Source organism: Ambystoma mexicanum, chromosome 3q (genome assembly GCF_040938575.1).
Source record: "Ambystoma mexicanum isolate Mex_15411 chromosome 3q, UKY_AmexF1_1, whole genome shotgun sequence".
NCBI lineage: Eukaryota > Metazoa > Chordata > Amphibia > Caudata > Ambystomatidae > Ambystoma > Ambystoma mexicanum.
The window spans coordinates 528,845,672-528,867,820 of NC_090926.1; the positions used below are offsets into that span (position 1 = coordinate 528,845,672).

The 22,149-nt window shown below is 43.0% G+C and overlaps 1 protein-coding gene across 6 annotated transcripts in view; it reads left to right on the plus strand.

Moving 5' to 3' along the window:
• The window catches only part of TENM2 (teneurin transmembrane protein 2), a 3,863,575-nt gene that overhangs the window by 770,330 nt on the left and 3,071,096 nt on the right, over window positions 1–22,149 (plus strand). For all 6 annotated transcript variants that reach the window (XM_069654289.1, XM_069654288.1, XM_069654292.1 and 3 more), the window contains one exon: window positions 10,438–10,735. In XM_069654289.1, the coding sequence (XP_069510390.1) occupies window positions 10,510–10,735 (226 nt within the window). In that variant the 5' untranslated portion in view covers window positions 10,438–10,509. The remainder of the gene's footprint in view (window positions 1–10,437; window positions 10,736–22,149) is intronic.

Genomic DNA, 22,149 nt, shown 5'->3' on the forward strand with positions numbered 1-22,149 from the left:
GGTTTCTTGTATGAGAAGTCTTCCCAAGATGGAGTGTGTGTGAAGTGTTGTGCTCCGACAATGGGCCACATTTTGTTAATGAGGTGTTTTAAAAGATAGGGCTTCGATTGAATATTTAAGCATGTGTTTTCTTCTGCTTATCACCCACAAGCAAACAGAATATGTGAGAGACTCAATGGCCTCCTTAAGGAAAGGATCAACAAGATTAAATTGACATTGAAGAAGGGATGGCTATACTGCCTGTCCTTAGATTTATATGCCCTTCGGAATCAGCCTGGTTCAGACCATCACCTCACCCCTCATAAACTAGAGACAGTGAGGCAGAGGAGAACGCCTCTTACACCTACATCTAGAAGTGGAAGTGATGCCCAGAGTGTAACCACAATGTTAGGTGAAGAATTGCATGAACATTTGACGTGTATGACCTCTAGCATCTCTCTCATTTCAGGTCAAGTCAAGTGCTAGGAGGTCGGTTTCAGAACACAAATAAAAACCATTCAGCAACCGGATCACCAAAACTATTATCGGCAACCAAGTTGTATACTGGCAACTATGGCCTTGTAAAAAATATCATGAGCTTCATTTTAATGGCCCCTTTTTGTGTTGAAGTTATAACCCCCTCAGCAGTAAATGTCCAAGTCAGGCGAGCTTGGCTTCACTTGAACGATGTAAAAGCTTACAAAGGTGAGACCTACCCTCCCACTGGTGCCGATTCAGAAGCAAGACGAGAAGAAGAATTTCAGCATGTGCAGACTCGATTGATGACAAAGAAGAAGGACAATAAGGCAACCAGCTGCTAATGCAAATTTTTATTTGGACTGTGATTCAAACAAACACTCCTCATAGATATTTCACTAGGAGTGCAAACCCTTGCCCAGAGTCACAGGAATATTTTGAAAACAAGACTTTAGAAATTCATTGACATATTAAAGTTTTTCCCAAATGTCTGTTCTTGATAAGAAATTGGAAAGGAGAGGAATATCCAGATTCATGTTTCACTGAATATGTGTTTGGTTAAACCTATGGTTCTTACCGAGAGGGATGTGCATCGGCTTGTGTTTACTGTTTTGTATTTATCCTTCAAGATTACCCTGCTCTTGTCAGAAGAGACATGGATATTCACACTTTTTTACAGGATCATAAAAAGGATCCTGTGATTAGAAGGCTACTCGTAGCAATAATAGAGCAGATATTGAAATCTGTCTCCCTCATTCCTGACTGCCTTTCAGCTATTCAGGCATAGTGCACTGCTTACAATCTCTGCCTTAAGGCCATTAAGATTGAGATCCTTCTCATTGGAACCCCATAGCCTTCCTTCCCTCCTACACTCTTGCTGCCTTCCATGGACCCCCTCCCTCACCCTCCTGTGAGGAAAAAAACATTGTGCTATATTCAAATCCCCTCTCTCATTCTCTCCTCACATCACAGACCTTGCCAAGTAGCCCTCCTTATGATCATTCTCCCTTTCCTCACCTTCCCCCAGAAATTCAATGTCTCTAGAGCTATGGTCCTCTCCAGTCTGGACTACTGCAACAGCCTCTTCCTCAATCTGCCTAATGGCTCCACTCGCCTGTTTCAACTAATCCAGAACAGGACTTCAAGATTTATCCTTGGCCTCAAGGCAAAGGACCACATCTCCTCAACCCTAAAATCTCCCCACTAGCACTTGATTTCTGTAAGGATCAGGTTCAAGACCCTCAGTATCATTCACAAGGCCAACTCAGGCCTGGGACTCCACTACATCCAACTCTCCCTAAATACCTGCCTGCTGGAACCCTTCAGTCTTCTAGTTCCAACTCTCTGTAGATCAGACGCATTTCAAGGCAGAGAGTGGGGGGTAGATCTCTCTCCTCCGCAGATGCCTCCCTCTGGAATGGCCCCTGTGCCCCTCTCACACTTGGGCTGGATCTCTTTAAGTTCTGGAAGTTCTCAAGACCCTCCTTTTCTCTTCCTCCTTCCCTCTCCCCCTCCCGTTCTAATCCCCCGCTGCCTCTTGCCTGGCTGCCTGGTTCCTTCAGATTCTTACAGGGCACCAGGCCCTCCTTGACCAGTCTATCCCCTGCACTTGGTTTCCCCTAACCCCCCCGCCTATACTGCAGTTGTCCTCCCAGCTCCCTCCTCCTGCACTAGCCTGGCTGGGCCTGCTCCTCTTGAGCACTTCCAGCCATGTCTCTCAAACTTAGCATGTGGTCCTTCTACCCCTGCATTCTCTGCATACCTGTGGCACTGTCAACTTGCACTCCTCTGGCACTCGCTTAACCCTATGCACCTTCCGCACTGCCTTTTCCACTCTCCCCTGCACTTTTTGTTACTGCACTTGCATGATCTGAATGTCTCAAGGCCTAGTTAGACAGTTTTTTGATTTTGTCTTCCATTTTTCACCCCACTCCTGTCTTGGTGCACATTGAAACACCTTGTGTATAGACACATTATAAATACCCAATAAATAAATACAATAGACAAACACACCTCATGAATATGGATTTTATTTTCCTTTCCATGAATAGTCAACAATAAAGCAAATTCTGGAATGAAGGTATCAGTGAATATTGAATCACTATATTTGTATATTTTTAAATGTTGTATTTTTAAAATCGGATTGTTTTTGCAAAAAAAAAGATTTATTTTCTAATTTGATTTCTGATTGTTATTATACATATTGGTTCCATTTTATGAAGATTAATTGAGGCATCATTTGCCAATGTGGGTCATTCTCATTCTATAATCCACTCATGTTAAGTATAATCTTCTTAGTTCCATTAATTTATGCTGTTAACACATAGGATTCAATCTGGATCATAAGCGAACAAATGTTTGCATCTTCACTTGAACAAATGGTTGTGATGTAAATAAACTTTTATTGTTATAAAGAACATTGTGAAACCAAGAGCATCATTTATGTTGTCTCCTCACTCATCCATGATCCTGTTTAGCTATTTAGGAACTTGTATTTGCAAATTTGCAAACTAATTATATTGTGCATTCTCTCTTTACATATTTGCTTCATCTTTCAGTATGCAACAATCTTGATAAAAATATAATACTTTGTCTGAAGTAAACATTTGATTTATAAATGCAATCCTGCTCATCCATACTGAGGATTCGGTGAAAAAACTTTGTTAAAGGGACATTATAATTAAGTTGCACTAATAAAAACCTATAGAATTCAGTGAAAGAACAGTGTTAAAGGAATGTTATAGTTATAAATAAAACCGAAACCTCCCAGAAATGGGCCAGCTATGGTAAGCTAAGCAACCATAACCGGTGCCACCACTGTGCACTGCTAAGACTTCGATCCAGGACATCTAAGAAGACATCACACATGTCACTGATGACATCACATATCTGGGCCACTTGTTTGTGTTCACTGACATATGTGAGCCAGGAGGCTTTGTTCACTGACAGTCAACATATAAAAATGGAAACAGTGCTGTTTATCTAGATGTTAACCTTCTTGTATGTTCTTAAACTACTTTCCTTACAGTTTGGTATTAATTCATGGTGCACATATATGGGACAATAAGTAGGGCTCAAGCACACAATTCATTTGTGTACATGATGATGAACTTTAATGTTATTGACATTTTCTGGTGATGTTGTTTCTTTCTTCCTTGCTTAAGTTTCCCTTTATGTACCTCTGATGTGTATGCATAGTATGGTATATGCTACAGCCATTGCCTATCTCTATGTATGATTAAGTTCCTGTATTAACAACAATACTACAACATAACATTTTGTTTAGATGAGTACATTCTTTAATACATTAAGTAGTTCATGATGGATCACCCATGACATCTTGTTACCAACATTATAAACACACCCACTTGTATGGACTTTTCATCAAATTGAAAGTCATATGTGATGTCATCTGTGACATTTGTGATGTCATATTTGAGTCCTGGGTGTTATTCTTAGCAGTGCACAGGGGTGGTGTGAGTTATGGTTGCTTAGCTAACCATAACTGGTGTAGTTCTGGGGTTTTTCAGTTTTACTTCTAACCATAACATCCCTTTAACAACATGTTTTCAATGAATTTCATATATGCAACGTAACCATAATTTCCCTTTAACTAAGGTTTTTCTGTGAACTTCATAAGTTGTTTATGAATGAAAATGTATTTTAACATATATCAAAGAACTGTAAACCTCCTTTAAGATAGATATTTTTTTGCATTGAATACTGATGTGCGTCATTATCAGCAGCGCATGGTGGTGATGCAAGTCATGGTTGAATTGCCTGGGGCATGAGGCTAGACCATGACCCCAGCCCAACTAAACCACCCCGTTCTCCACTGCACCATGTCAAGGGTTTTGACCCATGTTGAATCCTTAGACTGGGTAGATGTGGGGATGAGCTGTCGCCACCCGTTATTCTATCCCAGAACAAACTAAATCAATAGACTGGGTGGATGTGGGGATGAGCTATCGCCGCCCACATTCACGCCAGAATCCAGGAGAACTGCGCGGTTGGCACAATACCACTCCAAAGATACAACCTTCTTGTGGGGGGTTCCACATCACCACTCTAATGTAAGGATGCCATCAAAACAATGTTAAGCAAGGGTCCTATACTATCAAGCAAAAGACCACTCTATTGAAATGCAGTAATTCAAGACAGATCCCAAAAATGGATGCAATACCGGTACTCACCACTATCAGAAAGCCAGCGTTTTAAAACCACCAGACTTTTGTGTAAAACTGAACAGAGGAACCCAAACCAGGCCAAGGAAAGACTTGCTAAGAGGTGGACACAATGTAAAACTATATTCTGAAATGACTTGAAGGAAGTAATTATTTAATGTATATGTAAAAATTGTAAGTTTGATTTAAACTGGGAACTAAAGTGACATTTAGCTGAATTCTGCCTGACAACTACCCCCGACAGGAGAAACCTGCTCAGCCACTCTTCCCAGGCCTAGCTGCATCCTGCTTCCCCACCAAAAGGAGTTTACACCTCTCTGATTAGATTAGGGGAGGGGCACCTGCAGGAGGTTGCACAAAGCCTTGTCCTGGACTCAGGCAAATGTTATATTGGGGGGGCCGTAAAGTGGCTTCCTCTTGGGAGAAGTGGGAGGAGAAGTGCCTCTGGGAGCCACCCGAGCTGGAGGCGGGGGCAGACAGAAGCTTCCCATATGTGCTTTGGAACCTAAACCACACCCATCTGCGCCAGAGCATAATTTTAAAAAGATAGATAACTCATAGTGCGGACTGGTCAAAATTATATAAATAATATCATTATTCTGGTGATTTTTCTGTGCACGTTTTAAGAGGTGTTAGGACCCTGTGGTGTATTCTGGGGGGTTGCTAGCGGAAAATAGGGTTTTACTCCAAATGTTTGCATGTTAAAAATCTGACACTTCATCAATAAATGTCCATACTCCTTGCGCACATGTGTGTCATTTTTGGTAAATGTCCGATATTGGTAAACCAGTAAAAAAGCGCAAAATGTTGTCATTTTTGAATGCAAGCCCCCAGGAAGATCAGAGGCGGACAAGCATGGACCATAAGGAATATATAATGTGTACATTTAATTTCAACGAATTGTGTATCTGGGAAATATGTATTTGAATCAAATATAGATGTGTGGGAAAATTGACCAGGGGAGGATCCTCTGACCCATAAACAGACCTCATTATGATGACAATCCATTTCCTTCCCCCAATCATGGGAGAGGGGAGAATTGGGCCAATGACAAGTAGAGAGGGGCAGGCTTAGCTAGGGCCAGGCACACACCCATTTTCAAAACACATAAAATGAGACTGCTGGGACAGGTAGACACATTCAATTCCATTTGTTGCGGAGCGTGCTGACCGACGACTTCACATTCAGAGATCCAACAATTAGACTTCCAAGCTAAACAGAGACTACAGAACTTTGAACCAAGAAGGCCCACTGCAAGCAAAAGTATTCTCAGCAGGCCTTCAGAATCCAGCAAACCTAACCAAACTATTCAACAGCCGGGCGAGCTGTTTGAATTCTTTGCCAAGAACTTGTGCCGGAACCGCTGACCAGACCCAGACCGCTGTGAGCAGAACCAGAGATCCAGATCGCTGTGAGCAGAACCGGTGCCTGATTGACCCGCCGAGCAGAGAGAACCGCCGCTGGACATGTTGACCAGATCCGTTACGAGGATTCTCCTTATACAATCGCGATTTACGCACTCGCAAAATTTACTGCGATTTCCGATTTGGCCTGATTTTGTCATCTGTAAAAAGATAGCCGCTTTTGCCTGAACTGCTAAAATTCGTTTGCAACCTAATAACCATCCCTGAACCATTGCTAAAGTGAGCCTGAACTAATACCAACAAGCATCTCTCTCTCACCCTGAATCTCTAGAGGGAATTAAAATCAGTTAGCACATCTTCCCATCCATTGCCATCACATTTAAAAGCACTTTGGGCCTGTGTTTCAAACTTCTACCTGTTTCCTCTAAGCTTGCTGGGGGGAACTGAATTCCGTATTGTATTTGATTGTATTCCTGAAGACTGTGTGTGTTACTTCCATCTACTTGCATTGCATATAGGGAGGGGTGAATTACCACCAGGGGAAAAGTGAACATATTATCTGTTGTGAAACCATATCAGTTTATTTTCTGTACTGCATGTATTCCACCCTGCATTTCCTTGAAACCATCAAGCATTTTCAGCTACCTCATCCTCTGTACTACTTCTAAGTAACCCAAATCAGTTTACGAGTGGAACGTTATCCATTGTTGATCACTGTCATATTTTGAGTGTGATATACAAAATCTAAAACCTAAAAATATATCAATAAGGGTTTCCCTCAGCATCCCAGACTAGGCATTGACTTAGCTGTAGTGTTGAAGTGAAGCCGCTTAACAACCAACCCTGCATCCTAGTTCAGTGTCCGCTATACCCTCATAATTTGACCAATGGCCAATGTCATGGCTTACAGCCATGGCCAGTGCCCACAATCCATGGGCCATGGGCTTCGGCCATGCCTCAGTCCACAATATGTAAATCAGATTAGACATGTGTCCTTGCGGAGGGCCAGACCCACTGGCCAGGCAGCAAAGTGATATCACTATTGTTTGTACTTACTTTTTGACACTTTCAAAAAAGTGAAAGACAGGACAGATTTGCAAAAGCATACTTTCAGGTTCTTGCTGAAGCTCCTTGTGCATCTTTGCTGCAATCCCGTCCAGCACTTTGGGCTGCAGCCGCAAGCAGAATTTCTGTTCCCATTCAAACCCAGGGTTTCGGCCATGCTGCATGCCCCCATAAGTAAATCAGCGTAGGCATTCGTCCTTGCCGAGGGCCAGGGCCACTATCCATAGACCATAGTTATATCACAATTGTTTGTACTTACATTTTGACACTTTGGAAATATAAAACACAAGACAGATTTGCAAAAGCATGCTTTCAGGTCCTTGCTGAGGCTCCTTGCGCAGGTTTGTTGTAATCCAGTTCAGCATGTCAGGCTGTATCCGCAAGCAGAATATCCTTTCCCATCCAAACCTATGACTTCAGCCATGACAAATGCCCAAAGAAGCAAATCAGAGTACACTTTTGTCCTTGCTCAGGGTCAGGCCCATTGCCCAGACACCAAAGTTATATCATAATGTTTTGTACTTGCATTTTGACACTTCAGAAAAAATAAAACACAGGACAGATTTGCAAAACCATTCCTTGAGGTCCCTGCTGATGCTGCTCTTGAATGTTTGCTGCAATCCTGTAAAGCATGGTGTGCTGTAGAGACAAGCAGAATTTCTTTTCCCATTGAAAACTATCCCAATTTTGAAAAGCTTTACCACATGGCCGGTTCATGGAGGTCATGCTCATTTTAAGGCCATTGCCGTCTCTCGTGGTCATGGCCAGGAGCCGGACAATCTGGCCACAGACCAAATCCAGAGGCTATACCTCATTTACCAAAGCTACATCACTGTTTTTTGTACCTACATTATGACAATTTTCAAAAAATAAAACATGGACAAATTTGCAAAAGCATGCTTTCAGCTCCTTACCAATGTTCCTTGTATGCGTTTGCTGTAAATCATCCATCTTTTAGTTTTTGAAAAGTGTCAAAATGTATGTACAATAAATAGTCATATAACTGTGCCCCCACTTGACAGAATCCATTCAGACTTTGCAATTTGGGTCTGTAATCTTTCTGAAAAACTTTATGCAGATTTGTCCAATGGCAGCAAAGTTATAAGCCATCTATAAATGTTGAGACTCCCTCTTTTTTTGCCCCCTCTTGACAAAATCCCACCAAACTGTGCAAGAACATTCAAATCTGGGTCTAAAATCTTTTTGCCAATTTATGTGCAGATTCGTCACATGGCATCACATTTATAAGCCTTTCAAATATTTTGGGACCCCCCCTCTAATTTTGCTTCCTCTTGGCAAAAACAGCACCAACCTGTGCATAACCATTCAAGGTCTGGGCTAAAATGATATTGCAACGTTTCATGCAGTTTCATTGAGTGGGGCCAACGTTATAGGCCATCCAAAAACTGCTTTTCAAGAAATATGCATGGATGTCCCTGAACATCGAGATGTTCGCGAACATCACAGGAAGGTCCCCAAACATCTGTGATGTTTGCGGACATCGGAGAAGAAAAAGCAACTTATTTTGCCATTTTATGGCCATGTCACACACCATCCTCTTCCCCCCTCAACCCTCACCACCCCAGAGATAGTTTGATTTGTTTGACAAGTGCAATGTTGTGTTTTTTAATATGTGTTTACTGTGATGTCTGAGGACCACGGGCGCTGTTCGTGATTCCAACATGGCGTCCGTCTCAAATGTTTTGACGCACCTCATGTTTTTAACCAACCAATCAACACACGTGTAGAATGTCCACGACCATCACACTGCTCTCTGATTGGTCCAGAGGCATCGGCACAGCCTATTACTAGGGGGCCATATACTTTTTTTTGCAAAGTTTGGTGAGGATTTGTCCGGCGGGTGGGGTCGAGATATAAGCCCCCCAAAAAGGGTTCTTTCTGTGAGTTGAGCAACTGAACCATAACTACAGGGCCGCTACCGCAGTATGTGTAATATAAAGTAAATCAAATGTCAATCATATGCACACAGGGAAGGTTGCTCAGTGAATCAGGTGGCTGGACCAGCGGACGAGAACACACTGTTTACAGCCTGCTGTTTCAAGCCACCCAAGGCATTGCCCCGGGTGGCGCCATTTTGATTCTTCAGAGGCAACATGGAGCCGCTTCTGGTTGCCTCCCCATGTCCCCCCATACGCCACCACCAAAATCAATGCTACCCCTTGCCCCACCCCCTGCCCACATACCTGCTGGACTGAAGTTTTGTCCTCCAGTCCTGAAACTCCTCCTACCCAAGGCCAGTGTGATAGAAATAGAAAAAGGTCCAAGTCCTTTTTCTTATGGCGAAAGCCATCTTTTTATTTTTTTTCAGGCTAATGGTGTGCAAACCACGTGGATCTCATCTCCAGAAAAAAATTTAAGTAAACCATTTTCACCCCGGATGCACCTCTGTGTGCGAATGGCAATCACCCCCATGTTGGGAGGCTTACATGGGAAATACCGTCCACAGCCCTTGCCGAGGCCTTTGCTTCACTCGGGCCTGCCAGACATTACCAGCCATGTTTGCCCACCCTGCATGGGGGGATTACCATTTCAGTATTTCTCAAAGCACAATTAGGTATATTATATGGGATATTATTAACTTCATTTGAATCTTCATCTATTACCATTAGTTGGTTGTTGGGCCTTAACTGGTGGAATGGCTTGCCTGCTTTGCATGCTCCAGTGACATCGCCCATTCCATCTCCTTCTCACAACTCCATCTGCTTCACCACCTACATCCCACTGATGCTGCACAGTGTGCTTGCCTCCTCATGCCCGCTATGGCCTTAGATCCTTCTCTCCTTGACTCTTCAGTCTCATGATCAATTACCTTTTCATAATTGATTGTCAATCACTGTTACAGCAGCCTCTCAATTACCAAAACGGGCATCCTTTCTCTTGCTCAGTGTGTCTATTCCATTAATTGTGTCTCCTTCTGGCAATGCCCTGAGTGTGTGCTCTTCCCTGCCTCCCCTATCCCTGACAATTATTGTCCTGGGACACCTCTATTCTGCACCAGATGTTGCAGGGTTCAACTACCTAAAACCTTTCATAAGGGGTTTATTAACAAGGCTACATTTTACCCAGGAGGCTTGACTTTTTGCCTGGTCCCTGAAAGGATCCTGTCCCATAAAACCACACATCTCAGTGCGTATTGCTTCAGTATGAAATGTAGGACTTTTGGTTAAGGGAGAAATGTGCGAAGAAGCTATAGTGAGGAACAACAGTATTCTGATAATTCAATAGTTAACATTTAGAAAAACGTGCATTGCAAATGTTAGTACTGATATCAGTTTTAATGTGAATTAATTATGTAAGCAATGCCTTTGATTCCATTTATAATTGTGTTTTTTCTCCCTCATTTTTAGGGTACACTCTGATAAACCTCTCAAAAACATTTTGCCAAGAAACATAAAACTCTTTCACGACTGACAAACAAAATGGATATAAAAGATCGAAGGCACCGTTCCTTGACAAGAGGGCGATGTGGAAAGGAATGTCGCTACACCAGCTCTTCGCTGGATAGCGAGGACTGCCGAGTGCCTACTCAAAAGTCATATAGCTCAAGTGAGACACTGAAAGCTTTTGACCACGACAACCGGATGCATTATGGAAATCGTGTTTCTGAGCTGGTTCACAGAGAGTCTGATGAGTTTCCTCGTCCAGGTAAGTACCTTCATAAAATGCAGCTTTTAGAAATGCTCAGAAAGAATGTGATTTTAAAATGTTTTCTGTGATACTCATTTGTTCTTGGGCATTGTATTTTAACGCGTCCAAGCATTCAGCACATGGCGTGAGTCAAATCTCTGACATTAACTTGCAGACGCAGGGTTCCTACTGCTGCTATGTTGCATGCTTTTAAGAGAGGCCCTGAGTATTTGCATAATTGCTTACAATTAACCTTTATGGCAGCATAAGTGGATGTGCTTCTAACTTGTTTGACATTGTTCTTCTAGACACATGGGGGCTCATTACAAGTCCAAAGGTAACCCGCTGGTACTACCGGCGGGTTGCCAAGGGACTCTAATACCATAGGACTCCATGGGAATGGGAACTCAGAAGCACCACCACTGTTAGTAACGGTGCTCGTGTTTCCATGACAACTGTGCCTACCGGGGCCGTAGTGCCCGGCAGGTCAGACCGGCCATGAGCAATGGAGCCAGCAGGCACAGTGTAGTCTGGCAGTCTGGAAAGGGTGGTGTTACGTTGCTACCAGCACCTTATTTCAAGACCTTTCAAAAAAGGTAGCAGGCGCTATTCTCCAGAAAGAACATGGCATAACCTGTTCTTAGATGAGTTTGCAGCACACACTTTTTGCTCACTGTACCTTTCACAGATGGGAAATATCCATTTGCATATCAGTCTTTTTCCCGCCCACATGGGCAGTCCAGCACCAAAATGCTATGGCAGTTCCTCTCTGAACAAGAGTACCAACAGCAACCCCATATACGTGTTTCAGACTTGTTGTGCCTCACCGCCAGACTTGTAATTAGGCTCATGGTCTTAATAGGAACGTATGAGGCACTGCTTGTGTGATAATCTAATCAGAAATATTTGTATTTGAAGAACTGAGCACACTATTTCAGATTGATCTTGTGTTCCAATATAACCAGGTTTGCTGGATTTACATTGATTGGGGGGTGGGGCTAATGCTTGCATTTGCTGCCACTCACTAGCAACTTTTAATTGTACTGCTATTAGAATCTTATAAACTACTTCACACTTTTGTAGAATATTAATGAAACTGTCTGGGGCAAGTAGCCACATATGTCTTTCTTGAACTAGATCTTTCAGACAATATTTTGAGATATTTCACGTATAGAAAAAGTTTATCTAAAAGCAATACATTAATATGAATTGTATTGGTGAAAAGCAGAAGGAACCCCACAATAGTCAATGGCTGTGTGTGCTACTTTCAGCTACATGATTTTACATCCTGAATATTTTAAGTAGAACACGTTTTGCATGTGAGCTGCTTAGAAATGCCATGAAACATTGGAATTCAACATTTTAAAAGTTGGCAATTCTTTGTAATCACGGAAGGCATGTCACTAGCGTTATGCCTTTCTTTACAGACTCTTTCAGGATGTTCATCACAGCGAGCTTATTAACCTGTTTGACAAATGTTGCTGACTCTACAAACAAAGAATCTGGATGAAAAGGTCCACTAAATCCTGAGGTTATGTGTTTAGCATCTGGAAAGCCCACAGAAACCAAAGGAAGTGTATTGGTACTAGCAAAATGAAACAGATAAAGTAGAGATGGTAACGTTTATAGAGAGCGTCTGAAATTAAATTGGTTCTTTAGATTCAAAGTGTTTTATTTTTATTTTCAAGATCATATAGCATACATTGAGCAGTTAATTCATGAAACATCATATTAATACACAACTCACATTGTCCTAGCTTCCCAGAATAAAAGAAGAGAGAAAAAAAGGAGACTCATCCCGAGATGTATTAGTTTATCTAATAATAGCCAGTGATTAAGAATGACAATAGAATACATTTATTATGTAACGTTATCGCCTTACTGGAAAGCGTGTCAAACAAGTAGTCAGGCAGTGGCACAATAATCTGAGGACGGTTCATCCATGAAAATGTCTGAATCAACTTGTTTTTATATATGATCCTCTCAAAGGTTGACAAAGTTAGCAGGTCATGAGGTTGGTACATTCTTGTGCCAGTAAGTTCTGTTCCCCAGATCCCTTAACAGAAAACGGTCCCCCCTTCTCACTGACAAATGGGATTCTGAGAATGACTAGCAAACACATTTTCAGAGTGATACCTGTGGCCAAGATAGTATGGGGAGAGCCCAGTTAGTAGAAGAAGGGAGTGACTCCAGAAATTCAGCAAAGTGTTATACACAGGAATTTTAAGTGTGGCATGGCTTAATAGGATTAACTGGGCAGGGGTGATGTGGGAGGTTTTTCTAGACCGTTTTTCAATAATGCAGCTGCATTATGCATCATGTGAAACGTCTGGAAGCTGTTTTCAAGAAGACCCAGACAGACGGCATTGCCATAGTCCAGCCTTGACTGGACAGTGGCTGAGACAGCAGAAACAGCAGAAGAAATGGAAGGGTTTGTGAAGATAAGACACAAACGAGGTGAGTGCTTCTTTATTAGGTCCTATATTGGCAGGCCTATGCGGAACACCAACCCGGCTGGTGGGACAGAGAGCGCAGATCATTACATATCTACCCCCTTGCCAACACTTTAAAAGAAAGAACCTCCAAAGAGCTAAAACAAAACATAAAAACAATGGAAACATTAAAGTAGAAACAAATCTCCCAAACAGCTAACAAAACATTCTAAAAAAAACTGATCCCAGGCAAATGTATAAGAAGATTTAACACACAAAATCTTGCAACCATCTAGGTTTGTGTGCCATCCTTTTCTGAGAACACACACCAACCCCCAAACCAATTCCTTGGTTGACACTAGGACCCAAACCACTATTACTGTCAATCAAACCCTGTCCAACTGCACATTGAAAAGCTCCACCACCAAGCTGCACTCAACCATCACCCGTACAACCATCACCCAAAACACCATCCCTATTCACCATCTTTTGAACAAACTTCACCACCTTCCACAATGACAACCCCATCCCCCACTGCTGAGATCCCTTTGGAACTAATATACTTGCTCTCAACACACTTGTGTGTAAACCTAGGATTCTTGATAAGCACCCACTCTCCAGTCGCAAACGCTGACACACTCCCTGATGTGAAAATGATCCTTGTTGGTCCTTTGGCTCTGCTTGATAAACTTCATGATAGCTTCCCTGTTCACCACAACCGACCCTGCCAAGCCCAACCATGTTGGGCAGAGCCTCGTTCCCGGTTCCCTACCCTTGAGCGATAGAAATGGGGATACCCTCATGACAGAATGCAGAGTAGTCAAATAACCCCACATCATGTGGTCCAGAACCTCCCTCCATGGCTGCCCCATGTGCAAAGCCAACTGAATTCCACCCTTTATATACCTGTTGGCCCTCTCCACAAGGCCATTGGCCCTAGGGTGATATAAAGCCGTGGGCGTATGTACAATGCCATAACTCTCCAGAAACATTTTCATGAACATAGAAACAAACTTTATACCATTGTCAGATACGATTTTCAACGGAAACCCTTCCTTAAGAAAAACCCTTTAAAAAAATGACACTAGATCCTTAGCCAACACTTCCCTCACTGCCTCCCACTCTACCCACTTGGAGTGAAAGTCCACTAAAGCGAAAATATACCTGAGACCATCGCCTAACCCTGAGACTGGCCCCATGATGTCTACTGCCAACGTCTTCCATGGTTCACTGGGAACAGCATTGGCAATTAATGGGGTCTACCGCACCACCCTATTCTTATCACTCATCTGACAAGAAACACAATCCTTCACAAACCTTTCCACCATTCTGTCCATACCCAGCCACCAATAGCTTTTCCTCAGTTTCCTCTTCGTGGCTCCTTCCCCTGGATGTCCCTGATGACTCCACCAAGCAACTCTAACTCCCTCAGGAGGTACAATGTACATGCCCCTTCTCAATCTTCCCTCAATGATACACAGTTGCTCCTTGACCTCCCACCAAACCTCAAACCTCTTTTCCGGTACTTCCTTGCTGGCCCAACCTTCCACAGTACACTCCTTTATACTCTGTAAATCCTTTTCCATGAGTTCTCCCTGTTCCCATTCCTCACGCCCAACACAAACCACATCAAGCTCAGCCACTACACACTCCTCGCTCTCTTCCACATTCACTCCTTCATCCCCTCAGTTGGCATTCTAGAGAGACAATCCGCCACAATTATTTTCTTTCCTGGCAGATAACTCACTTCAAAGTCATAGGCCTGTAGACCACATTCCCATCTGCTTATTCTAGGAGAACCTAAAGCCCACCTTCTACTTTCAAAAAGTTGCACTAACGGCTTGTGATCAGATCTCACAATGAATCTCTTGACCCACAAGAAAAACTTGAAGTGGTTGATGGCCCAATACATTGCTAGAGCCTCCTGCTCAATAACAGAATAGTTTTCTTCAGCCCCTTTCAAAGTCCTAGATGCAAATGCTATCACCCTTTCTGTATTGTTATTATCATACTGCATAAGGGTTGCACCTAATCCCAAAATGCTAGCATCCACTGAAAAAATGCCCTGTCCCTTGGATCAAATTTTCCAATTGATGGCGCCTCAGTTATCCCCTCCTCCATCTTGCAAAATGCCTCCTTACACCCAATTGACCACTTGAAATTCACACCCTTCTTTAACAAAACTCTTAAATGTGTGGATATCACAGCAACGTCTTTTCCAAATTTGTGATAATACTCTGCTACACCCAGAAAAGACCTCAGTTGGTCCTTGTCCAATGGACACAGTGCCTCCTTCACAGCATCCACCAAACTCAGTTTCGATCTAACCCCATCACTCGACACCACATGACCCAAATAGTCAACACTCTACACTGCCAGCTTACATTTCCTCCTCTTTACGGTCAAACCTTCATCTCCCATCTACTCAGAACCATTCTCAACAACTCGTCATGCCTCTCATTTGACTCTGAAAAGATTAATATGTCATCCTGAAAAATGACAACATCATACACACCATCCATGACTATCTCTTGGAAAAACGCTGCCGCCGATGCTAGCCTAAACTGCATATGACAGTATTTGAAGGTCCGTTCAGTCATCACAAATGCAGTTAAATGTTGGCAGTCCTCTAAAAAAGGCACCTGATGGTAGCCTGAGATGAATCAATCATGGAAAACAGTCTAGCATTGTTCAGCGTTGACAGCTTTTTCGAGATAATTGGAAGAGGGTGATGGTCCACCAAGATGCTTCTATTCACGTCCCTCAAATCCACACAGAGCCTGATTTACCATTGGCTTTCGTCGCAATCACCACAGGAGACAGCCACTTTGACTCTTCGATCCTTTTAATGATCCCCTTCGGAAGTAAAGACTCTATCTCTACCTTCACTTTGTCTCTGAGGTGTTGAGGGACTGGCCTCACCTTATGCACCCTAGGGACTGCTTCCTTTTTAAGTTTGATTTTATGTTCAAACCCATCCAGCCTTTTCAGATCCTCCAAAAACACATCCGGAACTTCCTTCTCCCACTTGTCTCCAACCTCTGCAATGGTGATGGGAAACTTAGCGCTGGCTTGAATACAGATGCCCAACTTGCCTTGTTCGCTCCACCCAAGGAGCGACAACCCTTCCTTGGTCACATATATATGTGCATCTCAGCTCCTTCCTTTGTACTTAATAGTTGCAGTTTACTTCCCCAACACATCAATTTTGACATTTCCATATTTGTATGGCTCAATCCTGTGCTCCTTTAACTCTTCAATTTTCCCATTCACGCACTTTTCAAAGGTTTGTTTTGACATAATTGTCCAAGGTGAACAACTATCGACCTTCATTGTCACAACTCTTCCATTCACAAGAAATACATCAGTGGGCCCTTTCCCACTGCCGGACATGTCGGCCACCTCTAAGACGTGTTTTGCTTGAATGTGATGTGACTCCATGGGACTTTCCTCTTGTTCAGGACACCTTCAACTTGCTTCAATATTTTCAACTGTGGAAGGTTCTCAACAAACCCTAGCAAAATGTCCTTTCTTTTTACACTTCAAACAGTTCACATTCCTGGCTGGGCAGAACATGTTGGTGGAAATGTGACGATTGCTTCCGCATTTGTAACACTTTACCTCTCTCTCGGCGATAAACTCCTGTTACTCTTGATTGAAGGAACCTTGTTAACTTGCTTGTCGGATTTCAAGCGCAGCATGTATTTGGAGGTTTGTTCCATGCCCCTGGCAACTTCCCCCGCTTGTTCTAAAGGCAGGTCTTTGGATAACAATTGTTCTTGAACATGACTGCTATTTGTACAGCGCACTAGCTGGTCTTGAATAAGTGAGTTTGAAAGTGATCCAAAGTCACATGTGTGGCTAAATGTCCTCAATGCTGCAATGAAGCTCTCAACCGGTTTTTTCAGCTCCTGGACTCTTTCCAAAAACTTGTCTCTCAAAAGTAATGTTCTTCCTCGGTTCAAAATGACTCTGCAACTTCCTTTCTTCAACACTGTACTTCTCCAAATCTCCCTGGCCCTCTTCTCCTGGTTCCGGAAACCTGTCAAAAACATTATTGCCTTCTGCACGTAGGTTATGCAGTAGAATAGCTTCTTTCCTGCTTGGTGCAAACTTGTCTCCCCCTATGGGAATCCAATAGGTATCAAAGAGTTTCTTCCGTCTATCTCATCTAATGCCCAGCGTGCCTGTTTCCTGCAGGAATGGTGGGGGTACGGACATGCTGGCAGCTGCCATGTTTAGTATGCATGGGGTCCACTTGATGCTAAAGAGCACTGAAATTAACTGCCCCTTATGATTTGGGAAAATTCAGGAGACAGGCTCCAGGTGCAGCCTCCCTTATTCATCAAAAAACACTCCCTTTGCTTGGCCGATGGTTCAAACACTTCTTTTGTCTAACCTTGGTTATGTTTCTTGGTGGCTTTCACTATGTATGGCTGAGTTCCACAGGCCCCTTTGCTGGCCAGTCAGTTGTTCCTTATCTTGGATGCTTTGTGTTTAACAGGCTCTATCTGCAGTGCCTGTTATCTCGGTGCTATTCTTTACAGGTTTCTTCTGCTGTGCCTGTTACTTCTCTTTATTTAGATGCAGCTTGGCTACTCTGACATCAGATGCACATTCGCGGGTGCTTTTTTCAGCAAACAATAGTGAAACTGCCTCTCCTCAAGATTTCCTGAGCCCACTGCCTCCAACCTTCCCCTGTCCCCCTCACCTGCTAGGTTGTTGTGTAGGGGCAGCAGGTTGTCTATGGGGCTGCTGGCGTGGGCGGCAACACAGCGCAACCTCCTTCTCCTCCGAGGACACCAGTCACAGCTTGCAATGACCGCCGTACCTCGTTGCCAATTGAAAATAAGACATAAACAAGGTGAGTGCTTCTTTCTTAGGTCCTTTATTGGCGGGCCTGTGCGGAGCACCAACCCGACATAGCCACTATTATAGGCTCCAGAAACAATTGTCTGCTGTCCCATGAGCCACCTCAGAATGCAGAGAGAAAGCTTGTGGGACAGCAAGGGCAGAGCGCAGATCATTACAGTTTGTTTTTTGGCACTAAGAGTAAATAAACACCGGGAGGGCACTTACTTAAAATGTTTGGGGAGAGATAGGGAGTGACAGACCTTAAAACCAACACTTGTAACGATGTTAACTAGGGATTGAAACAGTGTAGGAATGGATGGCTTGCAAAAGAAAGCCCACTAGGTGGAATAGCCATATATCACTGTACATTTGGTGTTAAATGAGTTGAGCTGCAAATGTTTCCAACTCATCTAGATTTCAACATTGCCAATAGAGGACTCAAATAATTGAGGCTGGTAGGCCCATGGTCTCTTTCCAAATACAAAACACGCGGAGTTTCATCTGTGTAAGTGTAAATGAGCAAGCCATATGTGTGAATTAGTAAGGTTCAACATAAAGAAGAGAAGGGAGATGTGCCGATTCAGGAATGAAACTTGGACACAAGTTTGCCATATTTCTGTTTAAAGACTTTCATTGAAAACTAGCAGAAGTACCCGTTCTCCGAACGGGTTGTGTAGACAGGCATGATAACACTGACCCTGGACGTCACTGTTCCGATTCACTTATCCCTTGATGTGCTTTGCACCCTGAAGTAAACTGCACTGAGAATGGGCGTGTGTGGCTGGCTGAAATAGACTGGAGCAGACATTGGGGGGAGACAAGAGTTGGTGTGCTGCTGTATACTGAGGCTTACTGTGTGTTCTTCCTACCTATTGCCTCACCCTGGAGCAGTGCAGTCCATTGTGGTGCAAATATCTCGGAAACTGTGCATACTAGGGCCTTGAAACATGGTTTCTGTGGTCCCATAGTGACCTTGAGTTTTGTTCCTCATGGCTGGACCTGTCCTTCTGCGACCAGATTGATGCTTTGCCAATTTCAGGCATCCCATCTCATGTGTGGAGGTGCTGAAATCCAGAGAACGAGGTGGGGTGTCTGAATGTTATGTATCTAGTAATTTCCAGAGGGTCCAGAGGTAACTATGTACAATCTGGTGCAGATTGGTGAAACAGTGTGGAATTGTTTAAGGAATAACTCTTTGCCAAGCCACAAACTCACAAACACATTTTCCCTTGTGCTGAAATCTGGGCAACGGGGTGAGGTGTCAAAATGTCATGTAGCCAGTAATGTATGGATGGTCATAACAGGTAACTGTGCAAATTCTGGTTCAGATTGGTGAAACAGTGTAGAATTGTATAAGCAACAAAATGCTTTGCCACAAACCAACACACAATCTGTATATATATATGTATATATATATTTATATAGATAAATTGGGATGGAAAAAAGACCTCTCTGATCCTGCTCTAAAAGGAATTTCCCTACCTAAACAAGAACTAACGGTCTGTGTATGTCAGGATATCAAAAAGAAAACTCTCCTGGGTTCAAAGTTGTAATATGACACTCACACTATAAACTAAACTCTAAGGTGAAAAGGAAAATGTCTTCAACCTTGGAAAGTTTAGAAAAATGTTCATAAAGGAAGAATACATGGTTCAAACAAAAGTTCTTCAAGGAAGAAGGTCTTTGCTCCAGAGTGTAGTTCCCTTCCCCTGGATTCTTCTTTACTCCCTGGAGTTTTTATACACAGCAGTTCTTTGGATCTCTCAAGGATAAAGATCCTCATTCCAGAAGGTGGTTTCCTTTCCTTGGATTCTTTTTTACTCCTTCAGTGTTTATACACAACAGTTATTTGGGCCTCTCTTGGCCAACTACCACACGTGCACAAAAAACCTGTCTGGCTTTACAATTTGGTTTCTTTCGGGACACCTGGTATTTCTCTCTATCAGATGGTGTGGTTTCTTCTTTCTTGTTTAACATAATCCTTTTCAATTGTCTGGTATACTCTGCTACCAGGACTTTTGTTTCACCCACTTGAAGTTTCCTGGCATACTCTTCTGCCAGAGCTTCTGGTTTTCACTCACTTTTGACTGCCTGTTATACTCTCCCGCAAGGACTTCTGTTCATTTGCGATCTTTACCCACTTCCAAAACTGCTTATATATAGTGTTGGATAATGTATCCTTCGGATATGTTATCCTGTCTCTGCTTCTTAGGCATTTGCTCTGTGTACATTCACACAGTAGAAGAGGTTGTTTGTGATTTAAGCTCTGCTTTTTCAATATGCCTATTCTTGTTCTCTTTCTCAGTTAAATGGTTCCCAAATGTTAACACTCTGCGTGCTCACCAAATTCTCTCACAGTCTCCAGATTAAGGATTCCAGCCGGCCTCCTTCTTGCAGCCGCTTTTTGGTTCTCCACTCCTCATTGAGACGTGCAGCTTTCTCTCGCCAGTCTCCACGGCAGCTGTCATTGATTTTCTGTTTGGGCTGCGTGAAGGTGTGTGCCAGGAAACACTAGAGCTCTCACTGAGTTTGCAGTCTCGTTTGCTCCACTTTGTTCAATCTCTCTTCTTTGTGCCAGTATTTCTAGGATTCTGGGAACCAAAGTCCATTGTTAACAATTGACTAGTGGAACTTCATTAAGCATTTTTAAAAGGTTTTGATGGCAAGTCAGTTCTGATTGATTGACAAGTGGCATTGAAAAAGTGATTTCATCAGATTGGCATGTTCAACCAAAGTCGGAAGATTGGTCCATAGATATGATGAACGGGTTTTCCCTGTTCTTCGTAGGAAAAGGAGTAGATGCATGACAGTAGACCACAGGGGTTCCAGACATGTGGAGATTATTTTCAAGGGAAAATGGGCGATACCATGTCTCACCCGATGGCACCATAACATCTCACCAGAGGCTGTCTCCTCCCATGCGATCCTCCCTCATATGGCCACCGCAGGGTCAGGATCAGGTAGCGGCTGCCATTCCCTGGCCACATGGGAGGAGATTACCACCAGAATATCAGTCATGACTCCACCGGATTCATCACTGAAAGGAGACCCATCAGGAACTCTATAGCTGAGGTTACTAGAGGAAGAGAAAAAAAGAGAGCTAGAGACAACTAAAGAGCAGTTGTAGAGAAATTGATAGGCCCATGAGAAGGAGGCACACTGAATAACCAAGAGTTCCAAGTGGTCACTGACAATTTCATGATCCAATATGTCAAATGCAGCACGCAGTTCAAACATGTGCATGGCTGAGATCCTTCCCACCAATTGCCCCATGCATGTCATCTAAAACTGCAAAAGGTCTCGGGAGAATAGCTCAGGGGCAACGTGCATGCCTTGGAAGCAAGACGACATGGAGCAACACGGGTTTGATTCCGGTGTCCACGCTTAGAAACCTCTGGGTATTAACCGAGTTATAAATAACCAATCATTTCATATACTCTGCGCATTTTGAATGAAAGAAATCTGCTTATAGAGGACGAACAATCACACATGACTGAAGGTAATAATGCAGCTCTGGTGAGACCGTTTATCAAGCATTAATGATATGAGCCACGTGGGAATCACTTGGAATCATACAACTTCTTTACTGAATGAATTTTCAATTTCATGGACTGACCCATAACAAATAAAATCATGATATTTGTAGAACACTGCCAAAATGCCAAAATGCTTCACCCCCATTTTAAAACGGAAGCTGAAACCCAACATCTAGAGCATAAGTACACCTAATTTGATCCACAGGCAGCAGGGATGAACTCATAGTTCATTTTCATGCATATACAATGGTAATTTGTTGTGCTAAAAAAGCATATTTTTTCATCATAGAGGTTATTGTCACAGAGGTGCGGCAGGAAATATTAAGCATTTCTGAAGACAATTGTCTTGCTCTTTCAATTTTGATCCCACCTCCCTTAGATCATGCATCCATATTGCCTTCTTCACTGATGAAGTATCTAACATTAGTAATATGAATCAGTCAGACAGCTTTGGAACGGTCTCCTCTGTCATTCTCTCTGAGTGTCCTTTCCTAAATCTTGCTTCTCTAAATGTGCAAGTCTGCTTCCTACTGGAGCAAATAGAAAGTGACTCTCGGCAAGACCCTTGCACGATTAAAATGTCGAGAGATTACATGCAAGTATTTCTTCC